This window comes from Ambystoma mexicanum, chromosome 1p (genome assembly GCF_040938575.1).
Source record: "Ambystoma mexicanum isolate Mex_15411 chromosome 1p, UKY_AmexF1_1, whole genome shotgun sequence".
In the NCBI taxonomy this organism is placed as follows: Eukaryota; Metazoa; Chordata; class Amphibia; order Caudata; family Ambystomatidae; genus Ambystoma; species Ambystoma mexicanum.
Window position 1 is genome coordinate 147630860 of NC_090921.1, and position 15530 is coordinate 147646389.

The 15530-nt window shown below is 48.1% G+C and overlaps 1 protein-coding gene across 3 annotated transcripts in view; it reads right to left on the bottom strand.

Annotated features, from left to right (window-relative positions):
* The window catches only part of TP53 (tumor protein p53), a 277553-nt gene that overhangs the window by 32127 nt on the left and 229896 nt on the right, over window positions 1-15530 (bottom strand). For all 3 annotated transcript variants that reach the window (XM_069645384.1, XM_069645368.1, XM_069645375.1), the window contains exons 5-8: window positions 14690-14876; window positions 7712-7830; window positions 5910-6019; window positions 5505-5641 (exon numbers count right to left, since the gene is read on the bottom strand). In XM_069645384.1, coding sequence (XP_069501485.1) covers window positions 5505-5641; window positions 5910-6019; window positions 7712-7830; window positions 14690-14876 — 553 coding nt within the window. The remainder of the gene's footprint in view (window positions 1-5504; window positions 5642-5909; window positions 6020-7711; window positions 7831-14689; window positions 14877-15530) is intronic.

Below are 15530 nucleotides of genomic sequence, written 5' to 3' on the forward strand. Positions count from 1 at the left end.
ACTATTGCACTGGATAAAAGCCACCTCCCATATGGACAAAATAAGACACACAGAACTGTTTCTGGCGTAGTCTAAAAAGACGGAATTCAAACTAAAAATAAAAGTGAAAAGAGCCCATGCTGAATGGTGAACACAGCTTTCAGGAGGGCACGGGAACTCTCAAACTCATAACAGATCACACTCAAAGGAGTCTATACAATGCATCACAACCTTCCATCCATGTAGTGTAAAATGATTTGAAATTTCAAGAGATTAAAAAGTTCCATTAAGGGTGTTCAAAAATCTGACTGGTTTAAAGTATATTTTTCACTTTATCTTCAAGTAATATGTAGTGAATACATTTATTGTGCCGTAGAGCGGACGAGTAGCGTTGAGCGGACGAGTGCAGAACGCATGTAGAGCAGACGAGTGCCTAGTGCGAAAGAGTGCGTAGAGCGGATGATTGCGTAGAGCAGAAGAAACGGGTGATGTAGGTTGATGAAACGGGTGACGTATCCGGATGATTGACGTATGTGGATGGAACGGGCAACCTATGTGGATGGAACGTATGAAATATATGGATGAAATACGAAGATGATACGGATGAAGTGCATAAAACAACTTAGATTACACGGAACTGATCAGAGTAAATAGAACAGACTTGAATGCATGGAGCAGACTGGAGGGCATAGAAATGCGCGACTTCCACGGAGTGCATGGAACGTATAAAATAGTAAGTAACCCATCATACCACATCATCATGCTTACTCTCCCCTTTACACCACCATTCAATTAGAACACAGAGATACTATGACACCATCCGGTAGAACTGTTCTCTTACCAACATCTGCCGCATACTGCCCATCACTCTAAGTAAACACTGCTGGTTACACACATCCCCCAGCCAGGCGTTCTCTTCAGGCCTAACGCAGCCACTTTCGGTCTGGATAAATCCTGCCAGAACGAACACATACTCCTGCTCCCTCAACCACCACACCTACCGCTAAGAAGCAGCTACTACACGAATGCCACACCAGCTGCACACATATCCGGTGCTCACACGCACCTCGACTCCCTCTTCTCCCTCTACTGACTTGAACTCCAGTTCCCAAGGGTGTTCACCCTACCAGCGCCTTCAGACATACCAATGGTACATAAGGCGCTATATAAAAGCAAAGTAAAATAACATTTGTGTTGTAAATAACAGTCACCGCTTTTGCATTGATTACTGAATTATGGCCTTCTATGTCCCACAGACGGAAGAGTATTGATACAAGTATTGAAGAGAACATTTGAATTACAATTGGACATACAACATTTATTGCGTTTTAGTTGACGGAGCATATTTGATTGCACTTGCAGGGAACATTGCTGCAATCAATTGGTACAGACCGAAGAGAGACATGTCCTGAAGAAGACTTGGGTGGGGGCACAAACTGTTCACCAACTGGATGTCAAAACATAGTTGACAAGAGTGCCGACTGACATTTATTTGTATACAGGAGGGCCATTGCTCTTTTGATCACCAAGGAATTTACAATAGATAAGAAATCAGATTTGATGAGTCGGAGGGACATTCTGGCCAGGTTGCGGAGGGGAGTAAATGGAACAGTCACCCGGGACAAGTGGACATACATAGATTAAAGACAACCAACATTGGACATTTGGCCATGATGGGTGAAGTGCTAGAGTGGAAGCAGAGAGAGCGAGGGACAGAGGCAGGAAACATTTTAGCAAGCAGACACTTAAGAGGTAGGCTTTTAGTTTGATGTGGATGGTTTCTCAGATGTCCGGGGAAAGAAAATTACATGTAAGTGGAGTAAGAGAGATGGAGTTTAAGCACATGGAGGGCAAGGAGTCACAAGGGGAGTCGAGGAGGCTTACAGAGTTGGATCGATACAGCGTTTCTTTACCATGGATAGATTAGCATACCAGGAGAAGAAACTTAAATCTGGCCCGGTTTTGCATCATCAGCCACCCAGCCTGCTGACGGTACGAGGAAGGTTCCATGTCCCTTTGCTGACATGGCGTTTTGCAAAGTAATTTTTACCGACACAAATACTATGAAAGAATATAATTAAATTTCCTTTACATTTTGGTGGTCCCACCCAAGCCTCAGTTATGCATCTGTAATTTTGGACACCACTGTAAAGCGCTCCATTATGCATCTGTATTGGTGTATCCGCTGTAAAGCGCTTAAGTTTCTTCTCAAAGCTAGGTCCGCGCCCAATAAATACATCATAATAATGAGGCAAGCTGTTCCAGTATTGGAGATGAGGTGCGAGAGGAGTCGGAGGACGCCATGGTTTCTAGCTGAAGAAGAGTAGGGGAGTGTGTCAGGTGGGAACTGGATAGGCAGAGAAAGAAGAGCACCTCTGTTTTGGCAGAGTTGATCAAGAGAGTGCAATCCAATATTTAAATGGCAGAGACCGTTAGAAGTTTTGATCGAGAGATCAGAGGCGAGTTGAGAAAAAGATGATTTGGGCATCGTCTGCGAAGAGTTGCTACGAGAACCCAAAGGAGGAGATTAGTTCCTTAAGAGCAGCAGACCCAAGACAGCGCCTTGTGAAACACCAAATATTAGAGGAGCGGGACGGAGAGGCGTTGTTGCTCCAGGACCCAGAATTTGTGAGGTGCACAGTAGGATTTAATCCAGGCAAGGGCTCGAACGGGAATACCAAGAAAAAAAAAGAAAAATATTACGAGATTAGAATGATGAACAGTGTCAAAGGCAGCAGGCAGGTCAAGGAGAATTAGGATAGAGGAGAAGTTGGAGTGCTTGGCAAAAGAAGGACGTATTCATGAGAGCCGTTCCTGTAGAGTTGACAGTAGTGGAATCCTGCTTGTAAGGGGGGGGGGGGGGGGGGGGAGTCTAAGGCTGTGGATGTGTAAGAAATTGGTAAGACGGTTGAACATAACCCTTTTGAGCACTTTAGAGTAGTGTGGAAGGAGAGAGACTCAGGGCGAAAGTTAACCTGTAGGTTTGGTTCAAACCACTTGATTTTTTAAGAGGCATCAACGTGGCGGTTTTGACAACAGCAGGAAAGCAAGCAGAGTCGAAGGACAGGTGGAAGAGTTCAGCACTAAAGGGGCAATAGGCTTGACTAGCTGAGGAGCAAGCGGGCCGGATGAAGTACTAGGTGGGGTAGGGGGTGCCTTCATCAATAGGACTTGCTCAGTATTAGTGTGTCTACAGTAGGAGGGAGTGTGAGGTAGGTCAGGAGAGAGTCTCTAATTCTGGAAATGTTTGCAGCAAAGTATTCAGCTAGGTCATTAGCTGTGAGAGCGGAGTTGACAGTCAGACTTTGGAGGATTGAGTTTAGGGTGCCCTGTAAGCGGCAAGGATGGTTGAGTGAGTCAATGAGGGGGATATAGAATTCCCTTTTCGCTCTTTCAAGAGAGGACTTGAGAGAATTCAGGGCAGAGAGGTGAAGTTGCAGGTCCTCATGTGAGTGGGTACGCCTCCATTTGCACAGCAGCTGACTAAGGTCTGTGCGGAGAGAGCGTATGAATGGGGTGACCCATGGTGGAGGATGCAGAGACTTGGAGGTAAAAAGTATGCGGTGGGAAGGGAGAGGAGAATGAGTCATAGTAGGGTGGTGGAAGAGGCATCAGGTGTGACGGAGGAGAGTGAGAACTGTAGGTCCGAGAGAAAGGGGGGGAAATGGCAGAAGGTTTACATCTCCTTTTAGTGATAGGTGAAGCAAGTGGTGAAGAAAGGATATGGTGGTGGAAACAAATTAGTGATCAGATATGGATGGTGTGTGAGAGGTATTAGAGGCGGAGGGAAGTAGAGATGAATAAGAGATCTGAGGAGTTACCCCCTGTGCAGGTAGGTAGGTAGGTCATGGATAGAGTGGAGAGTGTGGTCACTAAGAAAAGACTGAAGTTCAGATTTCTGAGAAGTGGTTGCAGAGGGAAGATGAAAGCCACCTAAGACAATTATGTGATCTTTAATGGAAAGAGAATCAAGGAGTTGCCCAAGATCAAAGAATGGGCCAGTGGGACCAGAAGGGGCGAAAGGTGGAGATGACGTGAACAGAGTGAGGCAGAGAGGTAGGAGAGGACGTGGCATTGGAGATTTGTGTGGCATTGAGGCGAGATGAAGGGCTGCCAGAGTTGCAGTGGCAGATGGAGAAATCTAGGTTTCAGTTATGGTTTCAGTTCTAGCAAGACGGTCTAGGGGAAGATAGTCCGTGAAAAGCATACAGACTGAGCATTCCAAAGTGCAATGGTCAGTCGATGAGGTAAGGAAGAATAGAGAAGTTGAGTCTCAGAGGAAGAGGGCGAGGTGGATAGAAAAGGAGGAATGATTAACGTGTCGGCTTCGTTTGTTCGAAGGAGGTGGAAGAGAGAGAGTTTTAGAAAGTGATAGGAAAAGAGGAAGCTGTAGCGTGAACGGAGAACGTGTACAGAGAGGAGAGTAGGAGGAGCAGGAGGGAATGCATTATAGGTGAGTAGCACAGTCTGAAGACTGTACAGTAATAAGGAAGCTTGTGGTACTCCCAGGCAAAACAGGGAGAAAGGAGGCAAAAGAAAAGGCTGATAGGCAAAGAGGCTGGTCAACGGCTGGTCTTCAGCCTTCACTGTTCCGCCCTTAACTGGGACGCCCCCCAGGGAGTTCAGAAGGGATAACAAATGCTCATCGCCTAGTCCATCAGTGGTTGGTCTCTCGGATATTGTCCCTGGTGTTGCAGGGAAGAGGAGATTTCTTCCCGATTGGCGTTCCCAGGGGAGTCTCTTGTGGCCTTCTCGCTGGAGATGGGATTGATCCAAGATCAAAATCCAACACATAAGTATAGACAACACTGCATGCAGATATATGGAATACAGAATGTAAATGGAGATAGGAACTGTTAATTACAATGCAGATTAATGAGGATTGTGGGGTTGCTAGCCCATTTTACCCTGTAAAAGACCAGAGTGGTTCTCAGGATCCATGACTGTTCAATGAAGAATATTAGTGGAATGTGACATTTGATAAATTTACACTAAGTGAGTTTGACAGAGAATCTATTTTCTGCTGAACCCAATAGTACATTTCAGGTCCATTACCTCTAATGCCATCAGACTCAATACATGTTGCTTGGCATATGCATTCCATTTGCTAATATCTATTCCGTTCCCGAATTATTCCAATTGCTCGAGATAAAAGGTTTGTATTATATTAGAAAATGTGCTACTATGCCTACTGGAAAGTGATTAGGAAATGAGGTTTTTGATGCCTACACCAATTATTCCTCTTGAAGCAGTTTAATGCTACTGCAGTCGAAATAGTGTGAATTAGCTGTGCTGCAGAAGAGTCTACGGGCTCTGTGGGTTTTTGCCAATGGCGAGACGCAGTTCTGAATGCCTGTAACTCAATGCTGTGCACATTAGAGAGCACCTTGCTTTTAAGTGTGCCTGTAAAGAACTCCATTGAGCAGTGTGCTGCGTTAGACCATAAAATTTCTCACCGTCTTTCACTGGGGCAAGCTCCCCTCCTCAGAGAGGAGAGAGTTGAAGAGCAAGGTGGGCTTACTTACTGCGCTTGCTGCTGCTTCCGCCCGAAGGCTTGGTTGGCTTTTTCTTGTTGTGAAAGTTCTCCTCCTCAGTCTTGCGGTCACGACCTGGACAGGCACAAACCCTAACCTCAAAGCAGCGGCGGCCCAGCAACTGCTCACTGAAAAGGCAGAAAAGAGGGGTGGTAGCATGTGTCTCCAGAGGAGAAAAGACAAGCAACTGCGACACGCCCAGAGGCGTTGCTAGGGTGGGCTGAAGGGGCTATAGCCCCAGGTCTTTTGGTTGTAGCCCCAGATAGAAGCTCAGGGTTTACAACCAAAAAGGCTAGTTAACCGACAGTCCCAAAATTAGCATAGCCCCTGGTCTTTTCCAGACCTAGCAACACCCATGGACACGCCCCCAGAGCAGCAACAATTAGAGCTACTCACTCGCTAGTTTCCAGGGTGATGATGGTCAGAATGGGTCTTCGGTTCATCCCGCCCATGCACGAGCTGTTGCACATATAGTTGTAAAGCACTGTGGTGCATCCAGACCCGAGCTGAAAACAAACAGGATAACATAAACGAACAGGACAACTAACAAAACACCCAGTGTAGGTACACAGGAACAAAAAGGAGTTCTACTAATACAGCTATGTCTAATGCCAATGTAACCTTTGATCATAGCAAGGTTGGGGACAAATAAAGTGCAGTGATTGAGTGGTGTTAGCACAATTCAGTTCCTGCTGCAGTCAGTCACCCCCTTCACAGTACAGTGCTCGGTGTGAGGCTGCCTGGTGGCTTCCATGGTTGGGACCAGGCCCCTCTTTCTTCTGGGTAGCCCCGCCCACCAACCGAGGCCACCCACGCACCTTTTAAAAGTTCTGCATGAGAGGGAGTCAAGTAACACTCAACGCCACCTCCACGGCTCCCTGGGATCCTCAGGGTGGGCCCTGTTGGCTCAGGCCCACCTGCATTCACTGCTGCAGCCCCGGCATGACCCAAAGTATTTGGGTGACCCAATTAGCACAGGGGGCCCCCCCCCCCGTGCAGCCATCTTGGAATCAGGCGGCATCCCTGGTGTCATGGCAACAGAATGCACAGACTTGAATCAGCGTGCGCTTTCTTCTGGCCTGCCCCCTCAGCAATGCGCCGTTAGACGACAGGCTTGACCCACGGTCTACACCGGGGCTGCTCCACTAGGTGGCCCGGGGATTCCTACACCCGGCACGCTCAACAGAGCAGCCCAGTACTTCCTCTCAATCCGGGCTGGGCAGCGAGGCTAGCCTGCGACTTCACTGCTTGGGTAGAGCATCCAACACGCTCTTCACCTCCCAGGTTGCGCCTTGCATACGCAGCCCATGGGAGACTTTTTTGAAGGGCCTACCCAACTGGTCATGAGATGGGTCATCAGGGGCACGGCTGGGCAACCTGGTCTGGATCGCCCCCGACACGTGGCCTGGGCTGAGCTGCTCTTGCTTGGTCCAGGCAGCACCTGGTACGCTGCCTGGTACCTGGATACATGGGCCCCCCCCCCCGCCGGGCAGACATCCGCCACAGCCCCAGGGTGGCAGAGCTGCTCCTTGCATCAGTAACTAGTCTTGGGGGTGGCTCCCCCTGCACCACCTGGCGCCATTTTCAGGCTTTAGGCCCAGAGAGTCTGCTGGAGACAGCGAGCCCCATGACCCCCAGGTAAGTCGTCTTCTTTCCCTCTCCTTCAACTGCCCTTTTCCAACTATTTTTAAATCTTCTTTGGATTCTTTTCTCCCCAGCCTTGGGCAGGGGAGTTCTGTTCCATTTTTCGTTACTGGTTTATTTCTTTTAACCAATTGATCCAGGCCCATGCAGGGCTGGATGGACTCTTCCAAAAAGAAAAGACAGAAATAAAAAGCACACTACTCTAAATAAAATGGTTTATTTACCCTGGTGTCTGCATCTTTATTGCTAGCGTCCCTCAGGGGACAAGCCTGTAGCCTCTACTAGCCGGGCCACGGGCTCCACTTACAGCCTATATCACCTGCAGACATGAGAGGTGCTCTGGGCTTACTAGCAATGCCATTAGGACATTTTAGCCCCCTTGCTCAGACATGAAACAAATCATAGGGTATGAACTCCTGCGGATCCCACACTGAACACAACTTTAAAATGAGAACAGGCCCAGATTTAACATGGAACCCATCACCCTGGTCTCCCCCCCGGCCTTGCTGCGAAACATTCTTTCCCAGAACTCTGAGGGTGTGGCTACTAGTTACCTGGGGCGTTTCGTACGGCACCACCACACTGTGGCGATGGGTTGTCGAATTCATCTTGTACTCTGCCCGGAAATTCCCTTCCACCCGGATCAAGTGATTGGCGGGCACAGGAACAGAATCTATGAAAAACACAAATTAACAAACTGAGCAAAGTGTGTGGGGGAGGTTCAAGCAGGAACAGGCAAAATGACAGGAGTCCAGAAGAAAGCAGAGTAGAACAGCAAAAAATAAAAATAAAAAAAAAAAACCACCAATTACTAAGGACCCAGTCTGGATGGAAATGTATTAAAAGAAAAAGCATAAGCAAAACAAAAAAGAGCCACATACGAAGAGGAGGCTACAATAGCAGCCACAAAGATCATTTGAAATTTTAACTAGAGCAGAGGCAAAAAAAAAAAAATACAATTCTGAGGGCAAACTACTGCCTAGACACAAAGCCATTCAACCTCCCAGTCCTTGCGTACACACACTCCATCACTAAACTCGGCAAGTGAATTACCCCTCGCCAATAGCTAGCAGGGTGCACATTTTGAGGCCTGCTGTAGAGTGGTGTGTAGATGTGGAGTGTTGGAACAAAAGGCAAGAAGGATAAAATATGCTTCTGATGTTTGTTAATCTGCTTAGAATCACATGCTGTGCATAGGTCCGACATCCAGTGGTCACTGCGGAGTATTGCATTTTGTTTTTCGTAGTCGAAAAGGGGACGTCGACAAGGCGTGTCTGTAACACTATCCCTATAGTGACGTGCGTTGTACCCACAATCCCTCACGCGTCGAGGTCCCTCAGATTGTTTTTTCCGCCCAGTTTCTGGTCGCCTTTCGCGGAGCTCCTAGAGAGACATTGCTATACTTGCCACGGACCTCGGTCCTTTTGTCATAACTTAATATACTGATAACGATCCCTCCCCCTCGACGTTAGCTGTGAAGCTGTTTCTCCGCCGAACTGATTTTCGACGGAGAGGAAGAGCAGAGGAGATCTTTCGGCGCTGCCGAACACGTGGCCTGGCCTCGACGGCCAACTTACATTAGGGAGAGTGGGGGTTAAAACTTTGTCTCTTCTCTTTGAGAATGTCTTTCTTTCTCCCCTTTCTTTCCCTTGGGGTTGTTATCGCCAGCTATTATTGCCTCAGCTATGGAGAGGACACCATTTAAGTTTTGCCCACGCTGCAGAGGCAAATATACTTGGAAAGATAAGCACAAGCTCTGTAATCGTTGCTTACCCCTCGATCACATAGAGAACAGCTGCGCAGCCTGCAAGCTCTTAAAACCCAGGACTCTTAAAGAACGTAGGGTTAAGAGGTGGGCGGACTACGCGATGTCGAAGTCAGTTTCCTCACCCGCTGCCGCTGTTACTGAAAGTGACGAGGAGTGCGATAACTCGACGTCCGTTACGGAAGTCATGAACCCCCAGAAGGAGCGCTCCCGCTCCTCGTCGTCCGTCCCCGGCCCCGACGGGCTCGGCTCACGCCCTGCTTATGGGGATGAACACCCCGGCGACAAGGACGCACACAAACCCCATAAGGCTAAACACACTACCCACGGCTCTTCTTCGTCGAGAACGAAGGATCCATCAGCGCCAAAGGGGACGCAGGGCACTCCGGCGTCTACCGCAGACCGTAAAGGTCACAAGCCCCACCCGCAAACGCAGCCGCGACCAGCGATTGGGCTTCCATCTAACACGGGCGCTACCCCAAAAACATCCGACGCAACGCTCCATAGAGCGACCGTCGAGGTACAACGCGCAACGCACACAACGTCGACACCAGAGCCCTCGACGGACAAAATCGTGGTTGAGAGCCTAGCGAGAATTGTCGCCGAAGACAAACGTACGCGGACGACGAAACAAACGTCGAATACCGCGTCGAAAAAACATAAAAGTAGCCAGGAACTCCCCCTTTCTCCAAAGGACACTTCCGAACTACCTGAAGGCTTTTCAGAAGGAGACGGGAACCTCTCGTCGACGTTGTGGGAGCGTTCGAAACGATTCGAAGGCGAAAACACTAATTTCCCCCCTCTAGACTATTCAGGGGTACCCCATGAGACCCTTGAAAGACTCCATTCTTGCATGGAGAAAATGGAAAGGTTTCTAGGAAACCAAGACCCACCCACTCACAAAAGACAAAGAGAATGGCCACAGGATGACCCTAGAGTCAAGATTCCTAGGCTGGTTGACCTCACTGAGGAGGAGCAATACCTCCAAGAAGATGAGGAGTGTTTGGGTGGAGAAGAAGAGGTAGAACTTGAGGAAGAGGGGTTCGAAGAAGATCCTTACACCACTGCTACAGGGTTTGAAGAGGATACAGCTACCTCGCAGCCCTGGCATTCACCGTCAGTGCAGCCTTGGCAATCCCCATCAGTACATTCAGACCCTGATGCCTTTCTCCCTTCTCCTCTCAAGGATTCACATGGGAACTCCTCTCCCATAGATGACCAACCTTCCCTCAATGCACTATTGCGCAAGGCAGCAGCGCATTTTGAGATTGATACAGGGGAAACTCTTCCAGACATTGACTTTGTAGAAAAAGTCATCAAAGAAAAAGCCCCTGTTAGCCAATCTATTCCACTTCTGGCTTCTATTAAAAGAAGAATTTCTCCTTCCCTTACTAACCCAGCTTTAGTAAGAGGGGTCAACCCTAGAATAGAAAAGCTCTTCAGCCCTTCATCCTCTGACCCTTTATACATCAGAGGACACTCTATTCCGGACTCCCTTGTGGTTACCAACACAAGAAAAAGAGCAGGGGTGCCACTATCCACTAGTGAAGCACCTCCAGACAAAGAAGGCAAAAAACTCTACGCACTGGGGAAGAGAATCACGACCTCCGCCGCCTTCTCTACTAGAATTGCTAATAACAACTCACTTTTAGCTAGCTACGCAGATGCACAGTGGAACAAGCTGCGCAGCGAAGCAGAGGAAGCTCCTGAACCTCTGCGTTCTCGCCTGCTAGCTATAATATCAGAGGGCACACTGGTAAACCAGGGCATCGTTAAAAACTCCCTAGATGCCGCTGAGACGGCTGGCCGCTCCCTAGTGCAAGGAATACTTCTCAAGCGCCACGTTTGGCTACGCAATTCAGGTTTTAAGCCCGAAACCCAAGCCTCCCTCATAAATAAACCCATTGAACAGACGCATCTGTTTGGGAAAGCAGTAGATGAGGCCCTAGAACATGCTAAAAAAGAGTTTGATACCATCAAGACTCTTGATCAAATTTCTAGGCCCCCTAACAGGCGAGGCTATGGTAATAAACGCTCCTTTCGTGGCCAAAGACAGCAGCAGAACCAACAACAACAATATTACTCTGGCTCCAACTGGCCCACTAACCAGGGTAACACCCAGTTCAGTCAAAGAGGCCAACGCCGTGGCAAAGGAAGAGGTCGTGGCTCCAGCCCCAGAGGTTCCACGCCCAATACCAGCAAATGACCCGAAAATTCGGGTCCCCTCCCATGCATCACCGGTCGGGGGCCGGCTAACATCGTTCCTTTCAGCATGGGAGGGAATCACGTCAGACCGTTGGGTATTATCCACCATAGCCCACGGATACTGCATCGAGTTCAACGGTTCCCCGAAGTACAAACCCCCACGGAACCGACGCATGACACCGCAACACCTCTCCATTCTTCTTCAAGAGGTGGAAGAACTACTGAAGAAAGAAGCTATAGAGCCCGTCCCCCTATCACAGGTAACAGAAGGTATTTATTCAGTGTACTTCCTTGTACCCAAAAAGGACTTAACCATGCGCCCTGTATTAGATCTGCGCCCAGCGAACATATTTGTCAAACCCCAAAAGTTTCGTATGGTGACCTTACAGGAGGTAATCCCACTGTTATCACAAGGGGATTACATGACAACACTGGACATGAAAGATGCATACTTTCATATTTTAATGTTGACATCGCACAGAAAATACCTCAGGTTCAAAATAGAGGACAAACACTACCAGTTCAGAGTACTACCCTTCGGGATAGCATCTGCACCAAGGGTATTCACGAAAGTACTGGCAGTGGCCCACCTGCGCAGATTATCCATCCCGGTATACCCTTACCTCGACGACTGGCTCATAACAGGGGATTCTTACGAAACATGCTTCTCCAATACCCAAAAGACCGTAGACCTTTTGTCCCAACTGGGCTTCTCCATCAACGAAAAGAAGTCCAGCTTAGACCCCAGCCAAACAATTCCTAGAGGCTCTAATTCGAACAAAGGACGGCCTCGTATTCCCCTCCAACGAGAGGGTCCAAAACATGCTGTTTCAAATTCCCCATTATGTAGCAGGCCGAGAGGTGACGGTACGCAAAGCAATGCGCTTGCTAGGGATGATGGCGTCATGTATTTATTTGGTACCTCACGCGCGCCTGCGCATGCGCCCAATGCAAGAGTGGCTCTACAACCAGTGGTGTCAGGCCAGCGGACAATGGGACGATCTAGTGGTGGTCTCGCAGGCCTTGGTTCTCTCGCTACGGTGGTGGACAAAAGAAAACCTGTTATTAGGGAAAACTTTTGCCACACCCGCAGTGGAAGCCACTCTAACCACAGACGCATCCCTTACAGGATGGGGGGCTCACCTATCCCATCAGACGGCCCACGGAGTTTGGACTCCGAGCTTAGCAGCCAAGCATATAAACCTGCTGGAACTACTAGCGGTGTTCAAAGCACTGAAAGCCTTTCAGAAACAGCTACAAGAAAAGACAGTGATGGTCCTCACAGACAGCACCACAGCCATGCACTACCTCAACAAGCAAGGAGGCACTCACTCTCCAGGACTGTCCAAACTGTCCCAGAATATATGGAAGTGGGCTCTCAGACACAACATGTTCCTACTGTCACAACATGTACCAGGGGAACTCAATCTTCTAGCAGACAAACTCAGCAGAGACTTCCCCCTGCCCGGAGAGTACGAATGGCAATTACACAAAGACATCGTCTTAGACGTCTTCACTCAATGGGGTTTCCCGGAAATAGACCTGTTCGCAACTCTGGAAAACTCACAATGCCAAAGTTACGCCTCCAGGTACCCCCAGAACCAGTCCAAGGGGAACGGTCTGTCGATTCTATGGTCAGGGAAATTTGTTTACGCCTTTCCCCCGACTCCCCTTCTCAACAAAGTGGTGCACAAGATGCACCAGGAGCAGGTTACCATGATACTAGTGGCCCCAATGTGGGCCCGGCAGCCATGGTTCGCTCACTTGATGGAGATGTCCCTATCTCCCCCAGTGAAACTTCCCTGCCCGTACAACATGCTGTCACAAGACAAGGGCAGAACACTGCATCCATGCCCTCAGACCATGAACTTAGCAGCCTGGCTCCTGAGATCATAGAATTTGGACATTTACAACTCCCACAGAGATGTATGGACATCCTCAGGGAAGCCAGAAAACCTAATACTCGACACTGCTATTCTAGCAAATGGAAAAGATTCGTTATCTGGTGTAGAGGTACTAGCATCAACCCAGTTGACTGCTCTCCTACTGACATTATTCTATACTTGACCCATTTACTGGATTCAGGTTTAGTGTTCAATTCCATTAAAGTCCACCTAGCGGCACTTTCTGCATACACCACTTCCCAACTTAAAGTGTCGTGGTGGAAGACACCAGTTATCAAAGCCTTCATGGAGGGGGTAAAGAGGATACACCCTCCGATAGCTAACCCAGCTCCCGGATGGGACTTAAATGTGGTACTTTCCAGACTCATGGGCCCTCCCTTCGAACCCATGCACAAGGCAACTCTTAAAGATATCACCCTTAAGACTGCTTTCCTAATAGCCATCACCTCCATTAGGAGAGTAAGTGAACTACAGGCTCTTTCTGTACTAGACCCCTTCGTAACAGTTCACAAAGATAAGGTGGTTCTACGCACACACCCAAGGTTTGCACCTAAATTCATCTCGAAATTTCATGTAAACCAAACTATAGAACTACCAACGTTCTTTCAAAACCCTTCCAGCTCGGGAGAAAAAAGTCTGCATACACTAGATGTACGCAGAGCTGTCATGTTCTACATGGAAAGAACCAGACCACTGAGAAAGACTAATCAGTTCTTTGTCTCGGTGGCAGCAGGAAGAGAAGGAGATGCGGTCTCAAAATCCACTATATCTAGATGGATTGTTCAATGCATCACTCTCTGTTACACTCTTGCTAAGAGAGAACTACCCTTCAAGCCAAGAGCACATTCCACTCGAGGCACGGGGGCTTCCATAGCATTCATTGAAAATGTTCCCCTTGAGTCCATCTGCAAAGCGGCAACCTGGAGTTCTGTGCACACATTTACAAAACACTACTGTCTAGATGCACACTCTAGATCCGATTCCCAGGTTGGGCAGGCAGTATTAAGACATCTTTTCTCTACTGTTCCTTCTCATAACCCACCGCCAACTCCGGGTACTGCTCGCTAGTCTATGCACAGCATGTGATTCTAAGCAGATTAACAAACATCAGAAGACAATGCATTACTTACCGTAAAAGCATTTCTGATGGTTGTATCTGCTTAGATTCACATGCGCCCACCCTTCCTCCCCGCTCGGATGGAAGGAACATAGACATCCTTTTATATATATTTCTCTCTTTTCTGTACTCACTCACGGCTAAAAGGCTCCCTCAGGGCAGAAAAATACAAACAGAGGGACCTCGACGCGTGAGGGATTGTGGGTACAACGCACGTCACTATAGGGATAGTGTTACAGACACGCCTTGTCGACGTCCCCTTTTCGACTACGAAAAACAAAATGCAATACTCCGCAGTGACCACTGGATGTCGGTCCTATGCACAGCATGTGAATCTAAGCAGATACAACCATCAGAAATGCTTTTACGGTAAGTAATGCATTGTCATAGTCTTCGCACACCGTACGGATAGGTTTGGAGACGAAAATAAATACTATACATTTTACCTTACCAAATGGATTGTGTGTTATGGGTATGGACTATGAAGAACGCCAAGGCGGGCAGCAGAGTAGTGGATTAAGAGATAGGAGGTCCCGCTTACCGTCATTGGGGTCCACAGTTCTTTCGTGATGAGGGCAGCGTTTGACTACCTCTGCCACATGCTGGGATTTCTTGTACACCGCAGTAGCGCGGAGGATTGCGCCAGGAGGTGGCGGGCTGGAGACGGTCATCTGAACCGGGCAGGTTTTGGCGAGCTGGCAGAAGAGTTTGTTCAGGTCCGGTGAATACTACAGGTGGGGGAGAAAGAAGTGTCCGCCTACATTAGCAAGTGCAAAGACAATGGGCCGCATTACAACTCCGGCGTTCGTCGTACCGTCAAAACCGGCACAGCTGCTGGCGCAGTTGCATTTACACTGGAACCCGCGAATGGGCAAGAACTGGTTCATGCCGAGTTCGGCGGACCCGGTAATTTCCCATTTGCGGTTCCGGGAATAAGGGATTGTAACATTTCATAAGTCGTGTAAACTTATTCCTTTGCTATTCGAAATATGGTCGACAATGTTGCAAAGTTTGCGGAAAACTATGCAAAGTGGTGTAACTTTATCTTGCAAGTTGGAAGAAGATGGTGGATGAATGAAGAAAGCTCAAAGTGCTTCGGTATTCAGGATGAAATATGATTATGAAAATGTAATACTGTATGGGTTGATGAATTGGCCTATACATTGTTGTCTGGTTATTTTTTGATGAAATAGGATATAGAAATAAGACCACAAAAATGTATTACTCGATGCGTCGAACTGCTTAACACACGTTTTACGGTAATTGTTAGGGGTTTGGAGAGTGGTTATGATTTTATTGAATTTTGAATCTATGAAACTGAAGAGGAATTTTATGTTTGTAAAGGTTTTTCTACCAAATACAAATATATATATATATATATA